General features: G+C 49.5%; 2 protein-coding genes across 3 annotated transcripts in view; one reads left to right on the top strand and one right to left on the bottom strand.

Annotated features, from left to right (window-relative positions):
- The window catches only part of Slc39a11 (solute carrier family 39 member 11), a 392,746-nt gene that overhangs the window by 16,130 nt on the left and 359,446 nt on the right, over window positions 1-17,170 (top strand). The gene's annotated exons all lie outside the window — the stretch shown is intronic.
- Sstr2 (somatostatin receptor 2) lies at window positions 5,117-6,623 on the bottom strand. Its single transcript, XM_051179759.1, has one exon. The coding sequence runs from the start codon at window positions 6,556-6,558 to the stop codon at window positions 5,449-5,451; it is 1,110 nt and encodes a 369-aa protein (XP_051035716.1). The 5' UTR covers window positions 6,559-6,623; the 3' UTR covers window positions 5,117-5,448.

The following is a 17,170-nucleotide window of genomic DNA, read 5'->3' as shown; positions in this document are numbered from 1 at the left end:
CCTAATGGATACAGTATCCCAGCAAAGAAGTCCGGGTCCTCACCGATGCCAGGGAGGAGACAGATGCAAAGTGAAGCCTTTTGCCATCCAGTTGTCAGCTCGGTACCCGTGCACTGAGAGCCGAGCCTGTGCCTTTGGCTCCCTCCTGCTTCCCCTCACCGGTGCTCACTGGACCAGGCTATCCAACCCTAGCATTTCATTTTAATGACATTACACTCACTTCTATCTTAGGAGAATCAATAACATTTTACAGTGGGTTCGGCTAGGGCTTGGTTAATATTTAGCCCTGTTTTCAGACATAGGCCAGATGCGAACAGCCAGAGGCATCTGCAGGAGAGGGAGCAGCTCACTCACTAGCCTTCAGCCCCTCTTAGTGCAGGAAGGGGTGGGAAGGCGTTGGAATGGCTACGGGGAAGTTTTTGAGACAGTATTCTTTGCCCAGTGATTGCTGAATCGAATAGGTAATGACAGCTACAAAAGATTGTGCTCTGTAAGTAGAATTCCATACCTACATGAGCTGCTAGAAAAAGAAAAACAAGACAAAACAAAACAAACAACAAAGGGGGCAGTGGTGGCGCATGCCTTTAATCCCAGCACCCAAGAGGCAGAGGCAGGCGGATCTCTGTGAGTTCAAGGCCAGCCTGGTCTACAGAGCGAGTTCCAGGACATCAGAACTGTTACACAGAGAAACCCTGTCTTGAAAGACAGGAAGAGAGAGAGAGAGAGAGAGAGAGAGAGAGAGAGAGAGAGAGAGAGAGAGAGAGAGAGAGACAGACTCCACCAATGGGGCTGTTCCCAGGATTTATTTACAAGAGGAAAAACAAGCTCTTTAGTCAAGATTTGCTTTTCGGAAGCATTTGCTAGGGAATTCCGTGTTTGGAAGCTGGCAAAAAATGTGGATGAGACAAGTGATTGATTCCAAGTCATCACTTCTAAGCTCTCCGCTGGGCCTGTCAGTACTTGATTTTCCGGAGAGGGTGCACACCTCAGGAAGCCTAATTACATTCCGACCACACACCCCAACCGCTTGGCTCCTCCTGTCAACAGGGCCGAAAGCTTCCTTTCCTCTAGTATCACTGTCCTTCATTGAACGGTCCCCATTGGGGCTGCTTGGGGAGGGGCATGGCTCTTCCCGCCTGCACAGCCCAGGGTTGTCTTCCAGCCTGCACACCCCTAGAAAAGCCCCGGCCAAAGGCTTCAGCAGGCAGCCTCGTGCTCTGCCATGGAGCGGTCTAATCCGTGTTAACAAACAGGCGCCTGTCCGCCAGTCCACATTGTCCCCTCTGCCCGTCATTTCGCCCTCCACTGTCCTCCTCACATCATCCGGGTATGTTCTAAGCTAAAGTGCAAACCTCACACAAAACAAGACTGCTCCGCTGTCTGGTACTGTAACCGAAGCTAAGCTCACTTGGTGCTCCAGTGTCGCGGTGTCGCCCAGCGGGACTCCGGCTACATCTCCTTAGATTTAATCTGCCCTTAGCAGCCCAGCCCCTGCTAATAGGAGGCAAGGAGTAGTTTGCAAAACTTACCAGACCACCAGGGATTACAAAGTCAATCTGACACATTAATTTTTTTTAAAAAAGTTTATTACTTTAAATTACGTTCACGTGTGTGCGTTTGTGTTTGCCTGCGTGCAGGTGTCCACAGAAGCCAGAAGAGGGCATCAGATGCATGGAGTCGGCGTCCCTAGGTGATTGTGAGCGTGGGTCGTAGGAACAGTAGTAGCTAGTGCTTCTAACTGCTGAGCTGTCTTTCTGGCCCCGATGTATTTATTACTTTTTAATTGTTCTGCCCTCGGCATCCAGAGTATTTAACTTCGTGATGAAGTTAAGAGTGACTCTGTGAGCCAAAATTGTGTTAACATTTTTTGTTACTCTTTAGAATAAAAGAAATCCAGAGACCAAGTCTTGAACTTTGAACTTCCTTTGTAGACCAGGCTGACCTCAGAGTCATTGAGATCCATCTGCCTCTGCTTCCCAAGTGCTGGGATTAAAGGCTTGTGCCATCACTGCCTGGCAGGAACAAGTCATCTTTAAAAACAAGATGCTTCAGGGGCTAGAGAGATGGCTCAGGGGTCGACATCATTGGCTGTTCTTACACACACAGTTATGACCATCTGTAACTCTACCCTCAAGGAATTCAGTACCCTCTTCTGACTTCTACAAACATCAGATATATACACAGTACACAGACATACATGCAAGCAAAACACTCATACACATAAAAGAATACAATATATTTTAAATTTGAATTAAATATAAATATAGGTGCTTCAACCTCTGAGACATAAATTCCCATAACAAGGACCTGACTGCCTATCTCTATGGAATTAAGCATGGATCTTGTATGTGTGTGTGGTATGTGTGTTGTGTGTATGTGTGTTTTGTGTGTGTATATGCGTGCTGAGTATGTGTGTTATATGTGTTGTGGGTATGTATGTGTGGTGTGTGTGTGTGTGTGTGTGTGTGTGTGTGTGTGTCTGAGGACAGCCTTGAATGTCAATCCCTAGGCACGTCTCCTTTTTGTTTGAGACAGGGTCTCTTTGGCCTGGACGTTCACCATGTAGGCCAGGCTAGTCGGTTTAATGCTCTTCCAGAGGTCTATCTCTCCCCACCTCCCATCCCGCCGTTGCTGAATTGCAGGCACACAGCACTGTCTTGACTTTTCATGTGGGTTCAGGGGATTGAACTCAGGTCCTCAAACGTGTGAAGCAAGCCTTTTCCTGGCTGATTCACCTCCCAGCCCTGTACCATGTGTTAAAATCCCCCTCTTCCTGCCTTCAAATGACTGTCCTGTTGCTGAGTACCCCAGACGCCCCTTAGACATTCCATCTTGAGGTTCTGTGTGGCTGTGTGGGAACAAATCCTTGTGGGAGGCAATCTCTCAAGCTATGGGGACATGAACACTATAGAGTTACTATAGAGTTACTCTGACCAATCTTCCTGAAATGGTTGTCAATTGTAAGGATAAAGTTATCTCTATAGTGTTTCTTTCCATTTTTTCCTATTTGTATTAAAAAGAAAAAGAAACAATGACTCACTGTCTGTTATGGCTGCCAAGAAACCAGCCTAAAGCTGAACTTGTGGTAAGAATCTGGGATTTTTCTGTATATGTTTGTCTTTTTGCAACAACTCTCCCTGTAGTCTTGTTCTATGATTGCATTTTTCTTTTCAGGTGGATTTATTTGCCCGTCATAAATTCCACTGAATGTATCTCTGGAAGCCATAGTCAGTAGTTTTTCAGAGCCAGGTGGTATGAGCGATGTCGCCTGAGCATTAACAGAGCCCACTAAGGTAGGTTAGCCACAGGTAGGGTAGTTAGCCATTCTGACCACTAAATAGTCCTTGCTTAGGGAGTCAGAAGAAGAAAGCTCATTTTAAAATACACTTGAAGTCTACATGTAGGATGCTAAGAGTAATGCTTCCAGGACCCAGAGTGCAGTGTCTCCCACACACCTGTACTTGTGGCAGTGTGAGGAGTAGCCTGGAGAGGACATATCATTACATGTATGACACTCCATGCATGTGCAGCTGATGAAGGAGATGACATAGCCATCCCTGTGAAGGATGGGCTCCCAGCCTTTGCCCTGCACACACACCCCTATATACTCCATCAGCTGGTGTTTATTGAATGTGTCATAAACACTGTTCCTGAGTTTTGTGATTTTTCCTAATGACCAGCTTTGTGTAAGGAAAAGAAAAAAAAAATCTCCGAGAGCTATGGAGATGACTTTGTGGGTAAAGATGCTTGCTGAGCAAGCCTGGTGACCTGAGTTTGGTCCCCATGACCTGCATAGAGGTGGAAGGCAAGAACCAGCTCCCCAGAGTTATCCATGACATCCACACATGTGCCATGACAAGCATGCCCCCCCAATGAGATGGCTCATTCGGGTAACCCACTTGCTGCCCAGGTGTGAGGCCTGAATCTGGATTCCAGAGCTCATGTAAAGGTTGTCTGGGCAGGCAGCACATCTGTAATAACAGTGCTCCAGGGTGGAGATGGGATCCTCTAGGCAAACTGGCTCCCTTGACTGGAAACTTCACCTTCAGCAAGAGACCTTGCCTAGTAAATAAAGTAGAACGTGATGTAGGAGGAGACAGCAATGTCAACCACTAATCTACACGCGCACACACACAAACACACATATACACACGCACTCACACACAGACATGGGCATAAATACACACATACACACCACACATACAAATCTGGCTAAAAACAAAGCAATTTCATAGTTTCTCTTAGAAGTATAATTGTACTTCATTTTCCTTCTTCTCATTATTGGTGTGTGTGTGTGTGTGTGTGTGTGTGTGTGTGTGCGCGTGCGCGCGCGCACACATGCGTGTTGGGGAATAAATTGTTTGCCCACAAGAATAATAGTCTGTATTTTGCCTTTCAGGTCACTGACCCCACCCCTCCCCCAATAACTCCCTAAGTAAAACTAAAGCCATTGGAGGAGAGAAAAATACAATCTGATAATAAAGCATGCTTTGTCTTGATAAACAATGATCGATGACCACAACCCTTGAAGTCCTTGTGGGTAAATGAGTAACCGATTGTATCTGAGAGGCAAACTCGTGTTCATATTCTGACTCTCACAGTTTGTTTCCCTGTATTTCACTCTGACCTAACTCACTTGAAATTGAGGAAAACAACTGTCCAGGTTCAGGGGCAGCTCCTGTGAGGTGAGAAACTTATATAGTTTAGGGGCTCTCTAGGAAGAAGAAGACAAAAATACCTTCCTTTTACCTCTTTTCCCTTTTTTTTTTTTTTTTTTTAAACAAAACAAAACATACCGTCATATGAACGTACCGCTCATGCTCCTCCTGGGTCCAGGAAAGGCCCACGCAAGGCAGATGCGATGCTGGAAGCTCAAATTCAGATTGGTTTTTGTCATGGCGGGCCCACTTCTTCAGGTTCGGGGTTGCGGGAAATGTTCACCTACACTAGACACACATGAACTAGCTACTTCAGTGTACAAACACAGGGCGTGTATGTACTGGCTCCAAAGAGACTAGGTAGGAATATACAAATGTAAATATCAGATCACGAGATTACATAGTGTACAGGCACACATACACGGGGTTTTGGTTTAGTTTTTTGTGTTTTTTTTTTTTTGTGTTTTTTTTGTTTGTTTTTTTGTTTGTTTCGATTTCTCCTGGGCAGCTGCTTTCCTCAACGTCACACCCAGGCAATGATGTCCTCTTCTCCAGGCTTTGAATTGTCTGCCTGCACGAAAACGTTCACTTTAAGGGAGACATAATCAGTGACTCTACTCTCTGACAAGCAGACTCAAATCCTGTCCCCTGAACTGGGCTCATGTAGAACAAGCCAGCTATGATGGTTGGGGTGGCAGGAAGCGGGTGGGTGGGAAGTGCGCTGCCAAGAGGCAGGCTTGGCTTGTGCATGCGTGTGTGCACGCGCCCGCGTGTCATGTTTCCAGGTATCTCAGATACTGGTTTGGAGGTCTCCGTTGAGGAGGGTCCTCTGGGTCTCCGTGGTCTCATTCAGCCGGGATTTGTCCTGCTTACTGTCGCTCCGTTCCCCATCATCTGTACCACTCACCTTGACCAAGCAGAGAACATTCTGGAAGCTCTTCTTGAAGTTGTCAGATAAGAAGGCGTACAGGATGGGGTTAGCGCAGCTGTTGGCGTAGGTGAGGATCACCACAAAGTCAAACATGCCTTTCAAGGCCGGGGTGGGACTGATGGCCACGGACACGGAAGAGACATTGAAGACGTAGAAAGGCAACCAGCAGAAGATGAAGACAGCCACCACTATGGACACCATTCGGGTGACTTTTTTCTCTGACTTTTTCCTCTTGGATGATCCCACTCGGATTCCAGAGGACTTCACCTTGATGATGATAAACAGGTAGCAAAGACAAATGATGGTGAGGGGCACCAGGAAACCCAGGATGAAGGCATAGATAATGAACCCTGTGTACCACGCCCCAGATTCACCTGGCCAGTTGATGGTACAGCTGCTCCTCCCCCACTGGTTGCTCCGTAGGCCAGCATATATCATGATAGGCAAAATGACCAGCAGAGAGACGCCCCACACGGCCACATTGATCATCTTGGCTGTCCGAGGTCGCCTCCACTTGGCTGACTTGATAGGGTGGACCACGGCTAGGTAACGGTCGATGCTCATGACGGTCAAGCAGAAGATGCTGGTGAACTGATTGATGCCGTCTACAGTCATGACTACCCTGCAGATGGCCTTGCCAAAAGGCCAGTGGACCAGTGCCACCTGCATGGCCAGGAAGGGCAGCCCCAGCATGAAGAGTTCGTCTGCAATGGCCAGGTTGAGGATGTAAATGTTGGTGATGGTTTTCATCTTGGCATAGCGGAGGACGACATAGATGACAAGCGTATTGCCGCACAGCCCGACAACGCACACCACGAAGTAGATGAACGTGAGGACTGCATTGCTTGTCATGTCATAGTATGGCTCAGTCTGGTTGGAGCCATTGCTTGGCCCCACTGAGCCATTGACGTCAAACGGAGAGGGCATCCATATTTGGCTCCCATTGAATTGCTCAGATACCATCTCCATGGCTGCTTTTCTGTCAGATTAGAACCAAGCAGCTCAAGAGTTCTTCCTCTCACCTCAGTGGGCTCTTGGGGGGGGGGGCAAGAATCTACGGTGACATCTGGGAAGAGAAAAAGAAAAGTAACCATCAGTTCCAAGCCATTTAGACTCCTTCTGGATTCCTTGATTCTGGTTTATCTACGTATTTAGACATTTTCCTACCGCTCTCTCTTTCTCTTTCTTTTGTATATTCATGTGTGCCGCTGTGCGTATGTATGTATGTGTGTGTGTGTGGGGGTCAGAAACTAGCCCCAGCTGTTGTTAGGTAGGCTAAGTATCCCACCGCTTTGTGAGTCAGGATTTCTAGGTAGCCTAGGCTAGCTGTTCACTGTGCTGCAGGGATCTACCTGTGTCTGTCCTACCCCTGCTGTGACAGACATGTCACCGCACCTACCCAGCAGTTTTCACAGGGGTTCTGGGGGGTCAACTCAGATCCTCTTGCTTGCAAGTTAAGTGCTTTATTGACTGAGCCATCTCTCCAGTCTCCCTCCCTCCTTCCTCCCCGATCCTGTTTCGGAGACAGGTTAGCTTGGAACTCACTCTGTTACAGAGGCTGGCTTTGCATTCACAGTACTCCCCACGCCTCAGCCTCCTGTGCCTGGGGTTACAGGTGTGAGCTACTATGCCTGGCTCTCTTAGAAGTATTTTTCAACTGTAAAGCAAGTTTTCTTTTTCTTTCTTCCTTCCTTCCTTCCTTCCTTCCTTCCTTTCTTTCTTTCTTTCTTTCTTTCTTCCTTCCTTCCTTCCTTCCTTCCTTCCTTCCTTTCTTTCTCTCTTTCTTTCTTTCTTCAAATCTGGCTGTCAGCCTGCAGATTTTTTGAGGTATTTTTGAAATGGTGGGGGAAGGGTTTGAGTTAAACCATCATCTTTGATGACGCACGTATGGCTGATGGCTATGGCTTCAAACACAGACTTTGACCCCTAAGGAATTGACTGGTCCAGAACTATAAAAAGGCAGATCTTGGAGGGTTTCAGCCCTGGAAAGGTCCGACACCAGCACTTTGAGCCCCATGAGGAGTTCCATGCTGGATTGATGTCTGCTTGGGAGAGTTTCCATTCAGAGACTCCTATGGTGGGAAAACCCAAGAATTTGAAGGAAGAACAAATCTGGGCTCCATGGTTGAGCCCGCATGATCTCATGCCCAGCCCTTAATTGCTGGGACTCTCCTTTGTCAACACGGTGGCGGCAGGGTGGTGGTGGTGGGGGGTGGTAGTATCATGAAGGTACATGCGAATGCCTAGCATTGTGAGGCTCATAGCAGAGCCTCATAGATGACCCACCCCCACTGTTTCATTATCTCTAATTTACTGAAACCTGCTTACGCAGTGAATCAAGTTAGAGTCTTCAATATTAAAAGAAAGAGTCTGGCTTTCTTTCTCTTTTCAAATGTATGCTTTAGGCTGTTTTTCTTCTTGGCTTTTATGCCCTCCAATACTCAGTACCCTCCATTCCCTACCTGACTTCTGATTAGGAAAACCCTTCCTAACTGCTATCCTCCTCCCCCCATCCCCCAGCGTGGGTGGCCTTTCCCTGCAGTTCACAGATTAGGGCAAAAGCAGAAGCTAGGTGATGGATGCAGGCTCTCTATGATTGTCGAAAGAGGCTTTTAAAAACTGCTGGCGTTCATCCACACCTGTTGACCCCTTCATCTCCTTAACCATGTGGGAGTTGAGGATACTGTCCTTTCTCACTTAAAGATGTGGAAGCTGAGGCTTAGAGAGTTAAAACCCTTCTGCAGTGGTCCTTGAACATGAGCCACCTGGTCCTAAGTCTTCCATGATTTTTACCATGTCCCAGCCGATGCTCCGTGAACGGAACCTGGTGGCTGGCTGGTACTTGGGCTTAGTTTAAATCATCTGACTCTTGAGTGACCTCCATGCTGAGAAGATAATGAGAATGCTATTGGCTTGGCCCAAGATGTGAAACACCAGGTCCGCCCATAATTAAGTGATTTAGCACAGTTATAAAACATCACTGGATGGGGGAGGGGGGAAGCCACTGTGAGGGAGCCCTCTAGCAACTAATACTTCAATAAGGGGAGACAGGCCAGGGAGTCAAGTCATATTGTGTGTGAACTGCATGGAGATGAAGCTATGAACAAAGGGTGTTAGAACAGCCCTCCCCTGGGTGTGTGTATGGGAGGGGGTGTTCTCAGGAGTTTGGGGGCTGGGTCTTATGTATAGGGAAAGTGATGTGAGAGCTCAGGGTAGGGGTCCATCCAGGAAGAGGGCAGCTGGTCAAGGGTAGGAATGTACAGCACCAAGTTCACTTGCTTGACACACTGCCCCTAAGCACAGTGCTTTTCCATGGGAGTTGCCCAAGGCTGGTAGAGATGGCAGAGAACTGACAGATGTAGCCAGCCACAGGCCGGTGCTCCTTGTCCATCCCTGCCTCTGATTCATTCTGTACTGCCAGGTGCCTGGCACTTCTTTCTGCATTAATTTCCCCAGCATGTTTGGTACAGTGAGGTCTGGGATTTTGCATTTGAATTTTGGGGACCCACTGTTCCGTGTCTGCATTGGGTTAGCAAGCATATAATCAGGCAGCTATTACAACCAGAAACTGTAAAGGAACTGGTTTTGTATCCCCAGATTAACTTGTTATTTCTACTGTTCCCCCCCCCTTCACCATCTTGTCAGTCACTTATTTCTACAGACCTAGAATCCTATTCAAGCTGCATGCAGTGGGACCTGCCATTAGCTTGTGCCGTCTATGTACCATGAGAGGGCTGTAGAATCCCTGTCTAGAGCCAAGAAAGGAGGAGGAGGAAGAAGAGGAGGAAGCAGAGAGGAGTGATGGTATGAGCCCAGTGTGGTTCTTTAGCTCTAACTGTGCCCTTTGTGCAGAAAGAATTTCGGGGGGGGGGTCACTTCTCTCGAGAATTGGCTGAGACACACCTCCTCTTTGGGAAGGTTAAGCCACACAGGGCATTCAGAGCCTCGGAAGGCGGGTGGATGTCCTACCATGGAAAACCCCATGGGACAGGGGAGACTCCTCCAAGGAAGACATGAGCTTAAAACTGAGGGAGCCAGGTGCCTAGTGACTGCTTCTCATTTTACATTTGTCTTACCGAAAGAGAATTTTAAATGCCACCAGTCCATACTTGTTGAATTGTGGCTCAATTAAATGCACCAAGAAGTCTGATTTTCTGCTTTGTTTTTTTTTTTTTTTTTTTTTTCAATGTCAGGGCTGTGGTAAATACTGGCGTGGCATGATGGGTGGTTTCCCCTCAGAGAGAAAGTCCTGGCTCTGTTGGAGAGAAGAAGGACTTCCACTCTCAGGAATCCTCTCTTGTTTCTGTGTGCTCGCTAGCCCACAAAATCAGAGATGGGGATGATCGGGGTCCCACTCAGCTTTAATTCCACTGACTTCTCAACATCCTTCTATTGTGAGCCCTTAAGACTCCCTTCCCCTAAGCCTGCTAGATGCCCACCCCCCACCTCACTACAAGAATCTGGGTCTGGAGACCGAGCTGATACCAACATAGACTGCAGCCCTGTGTGGTTCACCAAGGTGCTAGAGTGTCCCTCTGCAGTGGCCGAGTGGGTGGGGGTGGATAAGCGAGCCTCAGGACCGCAGAGTTAGTGCAGAGCGGGGAGGGCGGGGGGGGGTAGGATATTTGGGGCCATCAACTCGCTGACCCTGGAAACAAAGTGTTCCCAAAAGATTTCCCACCATTTCCAGGAAAACGAAGGGAGAAGGGAGAGTGGACCGGTGGTGTCTGCACACCCAGCTCCCATACACAGAGGGGACTGAGGTGCTAGAGACAGCTAGGAGCGCAGACAGTGGCTTGGGGACTTGACCGTTCAGTCGTTGGTTCTCTCCAATCTAGACAGATGTCTCTGCCCGAGGGCGGCGGGGGTGTAGGAGGAACCTGACCGCATATGATTCTGGTCCGCCTCCCCATCGGGTGATGAAAAAAAAAAAAAAAAAAAAAAAAAGCCAACGGAAAAACCCGCTTTCCTTCTCTGCGATGTTCCCATCACCTGTCCCTCCCTAACTTAGGTCTCAGGGTCTGGATTCAGGAGCCCTGTGGTGGCACCTGGCATGTCTCTTCTCCTCTATCTGGTCTCACTTTCCTCGGACCAGGGCTGTTTCGCAGGTGGTTAGGACATAAGTTGTCCCCATCACAGACAGCTACCACCTGGACACTCGGGCTCGCAGGTCACACGCCACCGTACCTGGGCAGTGGCTGTGCAGACAGATCTGTCCTGGAACATACTACCTTTTCATCCCTGATGCCAGGATACGCACACATCATTTCCACCTGTCACCTCCAAAGGCACAAAAGCCGAGAACTGCGCTCCGGGACCAACGTGCAGGTCTCTGGGCTCAGCGCTCTATCTATCCCAGCGCATAAGCACGCAGGTGCCCAAGTGCGCTTGTCACTCCCTCCATCTCTCTGTGACACACACATATGCACCACACACACCCTCACCTTGCCTTCCACGAGCACTCGGTTCTCTGGGTTCTCCAGTATCCAGAAGCTGTCCTTTTACCCAGTCGGGCGCCGGTGAGTGCCGTAGCTCGGCTCCTGGGCTCTCAGCTTCCTTGGCTGGCTGGTGCGGGCCCTTTTGGCATCTGAGAGAGCTAGCCTGGGTCCCTAGAGAGCTAGCCTGGCCTGCAGATCATTGATACTGAGCAGCGGACTGGTGCTCCGGAGGCTGGTGGCCTCGGGAGCGCGCCGGTGGCTGCACAGCTAGCATTGGCCCAGGAGGGTGGCAGCCCCTGGGCACACTTCCCCACGCCCCCCGCTCGTGACGTCACAGCAGCCTCGCTCCGCCTACCCGATCCTGTAGGACCGGGTGAGCTGAGAGGAGAATCCTGCGGGTGGCAAAGGGCGCCAGGGGAGGAGGGGACAGCGGGCCTGATTGCTGGTGGAGGGTGAAGCGGTGTCAATGTCCCTACGACTCCTCCCGGTGAGGACCCGCGCTGATTTTTCCGATTTCGGAGACTAGGTCCTGTTTTACCCAACAGATTCCAGGCAGCTGGCACAAGGGTTGGGGTGACCTAGACTCGCTCTGGGACTTTTAAGCCGGGTTCTCAAGTTTGCAAAGCCGTGCCCTACCGCGGACCAGTCCCAGGCACAGGGCACAGGTTAGAGATCCAGGCAAAGGGCATGGGGGAAATGGGGTGAAAATAGCAAGCAGATTTCCCGCTGCAGGCGCCTGCAGGTGTGTGTGTGCCTCACCTGGCTTCAGTTCCCAAAGCCAGCTGGGGCTTAGCGGGGCTCGACAGGTCTCCCAACTGGAGTCACCCCCCACCCCGGGGGGGGGGATACAGTCTCTTCTAGTTTTAATTTAGCCTGTCAGTCAGTGCTTGCTAGTTTGACCCAGCCCAACGGCTCCTCCTACGCCGCTGTGGCGCTCTGCGGGAGCAAAGAGGGACCAGCAAGAAGTGGGAGGTGTGTCGAATCAAGTTGCAGCTATTTTTTTGACTGTGATGATTCAGTCGGTGTTCCAATAGTTTAATAAGACATAATCAATCCTGTAGCATCCCATCCCCTACCACTTACCACACACACACACACACACACACACACACACACACACACACACGCGATAGTTCCCAGAGCATGGGAAATCAGAAAGCAAACCCAGATTAGCTTTCTCTGTGGCCTTAACTGCCCCGATTCGACCATCCCGTTTATGACTGACTTGCTGGTTCATCTGGGGAAAGCATAAATCCAGGAGCTGTGTGTGTTGTAAGGAGACATGGGTTCTGCACATGGTGAGTTTTGACAGGGAAAGGGAGCCAGCAGGTAGAAGCAGCCAGAACAGCTTCTAAGTCACAGTGTCACATACATGCGCCCACTAGCACCATCTCTGTGAAATTTTGGTTATTTTGGATCCTGTGGCCTTGGTAGAGATTGACCTAGAGGTTGTTGGGTCCTAGTGGCACTAGGGTCAACTGCCTTTATGTTTTTAAGGTTGAGGGGCTGAATTATGCAGCTCTCAAGATGAGGAGAGTGGCTCTGGGGGAAAGAACCGATGTATCCCTGTGATACAGTTGTTACAACCTTTAGTCTAAAACTAGTGACCCCAGCCCACTTCCAGGGACAGAGAAGAATGAAGAGCCAGGAAATGCCCATTCTGAGTGCAGGTTTCCCGGGCTATCATTTGATCTTGTAAAAGTTTTTCAACTGTTGCTGACTAGTTGGTGTATCGTTTAGAAAAAGAACTCTTGCAAAAACAGGAACCCCTGTTTCTCAGCTGTTCTGGCTTCTACACGCAAGGTGACCCCTAGGGGGCGGTGTTCAGCGTTTGGTTTCTGTACTTTTGATTTCATATCAACACCACCAGCAAAAGTTGGCTGCTCCTATCAGCTAAACAGTTCTCTCCCAAACAACCCAGGGAGCATTTCCATACACTCTTAAAGTGCTGGGCACACACAACAAAACACCCCACACTTCACACACTTGTGAGGTCTTACCCTAGCTGGCTCTCAGTCAGGTCTGGCGAGCTCAGCCCTGTGGTTGAACTGCAGGCACACTTATCTCTTGTGCGGCTGATCCAGTGAGATCTGAACACTGCCCTTGACAGTGGAAAATGTCATCTAGAACAATTATTGATTCTGTCGGGCTCATGCGTTCCTGTCTCCCCTCCCCCGACCTGTGAATGCCTCCAAAGGACTCTGAAATCGCTGAAAGCCTAGCTGATGGCTTTGCTAGGCTCCCCAACTTCAAGTTCCCATTCCCTGTTTGACAATGCCCTTCTTTTTTGACACCCCCCTCGCCATCTGCAGCCTGCAGCAGGCCTGGTCTTCCCCAGCAACTGCTTTAGGAATTAAGGAGGTTGGGGAGGAGGTAATCTCCTCATTGTCTTGTGGGATGACGACACACTTCTCCCTTTTTGCACTTATGAGGGGGACACTAGGTGGCAGGAAATGAGGAATGGTAAGGGGACAAAGGACAGGTCAGGGCTAAGCACACTTGGAGTAGTTCACACAGCCTTGGAGCTCAGCAGGTAACCGAGACGGGAACTCTCACGTAGGTGGTTCTGTCTGGTTGCTCAGAGTTGCTATCAATTAAATGGGTGGAGAGCGCCCCTTTGCCATCAGTTTGGTGGGAGCGAGTATTGCAGTTGGGCTCAGGGGAAAGTGTGAACCCCAGGAGGAGAGCTGGACTGGGGGTGTTAGATGGTGGGCCAGGCATCTGGCATGGTCTCTGTACTGTGCATGCATGCGATTTCTGTGGGTGGAGAAAGATCAAGGCCCTTGAGTTGCAGAAAGTCAAGTGTACAGTGGTTTGAAATGCACCGTGTCATCCAGGCTGTCCTCAAACTTCTGACCCTCCTGCTTCTGCGTCCTGAGTGCTGGGATTGTCTGGAAGATATGGCATGTGATTGCCATAATTCTTTAAAGATGTAACCATTTGACCTAGAGGCCCCGACGGCCTCTTATACACATCAGGAACATGAGCCCCCCTCCCCTTCTCTCCCCACTCCTCTCATTTTCCGTCCTGGCTTGGTACCACTTCACTTTGCTTCTTTATGTGGGTGTACAGTGCGGAGTGGAGCCTCTTTGGAAACCGCTCCTAAGTCAGGCACCAGAGGATCCTTTCCTCCTCTTCCCAGTCCTTTCCCTACCTCACTGGAGAGTCCCAGGAGGGACCTCAGAGCCTTTGACATATAGAGCCAATGCCCCATCATTGTGTAAGTGAGGAGACCAGACTCAGAGAGGCCAGGTGACTTGGCCCAAGGCCATCCAGGGGATAGAAAGGCGAGTCCAGTTGACTGACAGCATCAATCATCTTCCACAGGACATGCCAACATAGGCATGAAACCTTGGGTTAGGGAGACAAAGAATTCAACCCACCAGTCCCAAACCTCCTTTTCCCTAGTACGTCATTCTGTTTGTTTGTTTGAGACAGGGTTTCTTTGTGAAATGGTCCTGTCTGTCCCTGGAACTCACTTTGTAGAACAGGCCGGTCTCAAACTTACAGAGATCCGCCTGCCTCTACCTCCCAAGTGCTGGGATTAAAGGTGCGAGCCACCACCAACAAGAGTCTCCTGCGCTAACCCTGGAGTAAGTCCTTGGTGAGAGTTGGGAAAGAGGGAGCTGTCTCCAAGATGTCATCCAGAGTGCCTACTGGAGTGCTCAGGGTGTCACAGGTTCTTCGGGAGGAGAGTGTGGACAGAGCAGGAGAGGTGGCTCATCACACCTGCCTTGCGGATGTGGAGTGCCTACTGAGTACCATGAAGTATCATTTATTCCTGGCTCGTCGCCTGTGTGGAACACATGTCTATGACTTCAGTGACCCTCGAATACTTCCAGCACCTGTCACTGGCACCAGTAGTGTGGTCATTTCAAGTTATGTTACACTGGTTGACACCCCGTTGCCTTCACACTTGGCTGGGCCCTGGCAACCTTCCTATGAACGCATGTGAACCGGTATCACGTTCTTACTGTGGGCGTCACTGGGTTCTTTATATTAGCTCACTTACCCCTCACTGCTGTCCTACAAAGCACCATCAACCTTCCTCTCCCTGAATGGGCCAACCAAGACACAGAGAAATTGAGTCCTTTAAGGCCACAAGGCTACCAGTTCAAGTGACAGAAGCTACCCGCTTTGTGAGTACCCTCAGTACAGTTACCCAGAGCAACAGAGCTTGGCAGAACCATCTTCTACAACCTGGTTATATGGAAGAGGGGTTGTTCCCCTGATGGGTAGCTCTTGTTGTCTTCTTCCCCATCCCTGCTGTGTGTGTGTGTGCGTGCATGCAGGTGCATATGTGTCAGAGTGCATGTGCACATGTATGTACATAGACATGAAGGTCAGAGGTCTGTCTTTGCTGTCATTCCTTAGGCACTGTCTTTCCTCTCTGCTCCCTGTGTGTGAGTGTGTGTGTAAGTGTGTTTGAGACAGTCATTGACTGGGAAGAGTTCAAGTAGGTTCGGCTGGCCAGGGAACACAAGGGGTCCACCCGTCCCTATTTAGCTAGCACTCGGTACTTCAGGCAAGCACCACCACAGTTGGCTCCCCTCCCCCAAGTGTGGGTTCCAGGGATCAAACTCAGATCCTCAAACACAGCAAATACTTAACGGACTGAGCCATCCCCAGCCCTGGTTCTAATTGTCTGCAGTCGTCCTTAGACTCAGGATGTCGTTGTGGATGGATTCTGAATAGTTCCCAATACTCAGTCTCTGACAGCTGTCTAGTCCTCTCCTGCCCCGCTTTCCTGCTTAGAAGTGTCTGCTTATCATATGCAGGGCAGGTGGGTGATCGGCTGCTCTCCTTCGGGTAGAGGGGAGAAAGGACAGCTGCCTACAGGGTGGGGCTTGTGCTGGGCTGTGCAGAGAAAGCACCCGGGACTTTTATCAAGAGGAGTCTCTTGGTTCTGTTCTTAGGGATCCTCATTTCGCAGATGGGGATGGAGCCCAGCACTTGGGAACTCCTCAGGTGGTTTTGCTCTGAGCTGGAGTGGAGATGTCCCAGAAGCTAAACCTCTTGATTTTAGACGAGGGAGGTAGGAGACTGCACCAGGGCAGTCCCCGAGTGACTAGATCTCTCCTTACTATAGAGCTCCTTTGGGATTCATTGCAGTCCAGCATGAGAACCTCGACACTGTGTAGGGCTTATAGGGCAAGCATGGGCCTTGGGAACCTCTGCAGTCCTGCATGAGACCAAAGTTCTAGAATCCATCACCTGTCCTGAACCAGGACAGAACTAGCATCTCAGTGCCCTCAGGCCAGTTACCACCCTAAACACGCTGTGTCATATAGCAATGGCTTGTGAGAGGCACAGCAGGCCACAAATGGTCCAGACTCTGTGCATGGCTCTCTGAGGTTCTGTCTGTGTGTGAAGTCACGAGGATCAGATGGTACCTGGTCTCAGGGATAGAATGGTGGCTTCAGATGCAATCATCTTCCTTCTTGGGGGGGGGGAGTCTATGTGCCTGTGTGTCACCAAGAAATAGGGGACTTAGTGAGGAGTCCTGCCTTGCCCCTCACCTCTCTGGATATTGTTCCCCATTTCTTCCTGTCCTATGGCAAATAAAATGACATTCCCCCCTAATGGGACACATATTTGCATTTTAGCATGGCTTTCTGGAAGGTGCAGACCCATGGAGAGTCTCCAGGTGGAGAAGGTGGCTTGGTACTGGTGAAGAGTAGTCTTTGTGCTGGATTATGCCTCATCTGTGGGTTCCAGCTCTTTCTTCGACTCAGACATCTCTACTGCTGAAGGACCTCTGTCCCTAGCAAGCGAAAGCTGGGAACTGATCCAGTAACTGTAGTCAGTAGTCAGGTATTTTCCTTTTTCTGTGGGGGCTGCCACCTAGTGCCAAACCCTGTGTAGGCTGTGTATTATCTCTATGCATGTACTCAAGATAAAGTTTAATTTTTATATTAGGCATAGTCAAAATGAGCAATAATAAAACATAGCAATCATAGTAAGATATAAGAAAAGTTTTTTTTTAAAAAAGGAAAAACACATGAACGACTTATTTCTGAAATGTTCATTTCATATGTTCAGACCTCAGTTTACCTTGAGAATCTGAGCTCATAAGAAAACTCTGGAATGAAGGGGCTTTAACCTGTTGCTTCCAAAGAGGATGCAGTTCCCATGCCGGCCTC

This window comes from Phodopus roborovskii, unplaced genomic scaffold (genome assembly GCF_943737965.1).
Source record: "Phodopus roborovskii unplaced genomic scaffold, PHOROB, whole genome shotgun sequence".
NCBI classification, from domain to species: Eukaryota; Metazoa; Chordata; class Mammalia; order Rodentia; family Cricetidae; genus Phodopus; species Phodopus roborovskii.
The sequence above is the reverse complement of the archived record's forward strand: the minus strand, read 5'-3'. Positions and strand labels throughout refer to the sequence as shown.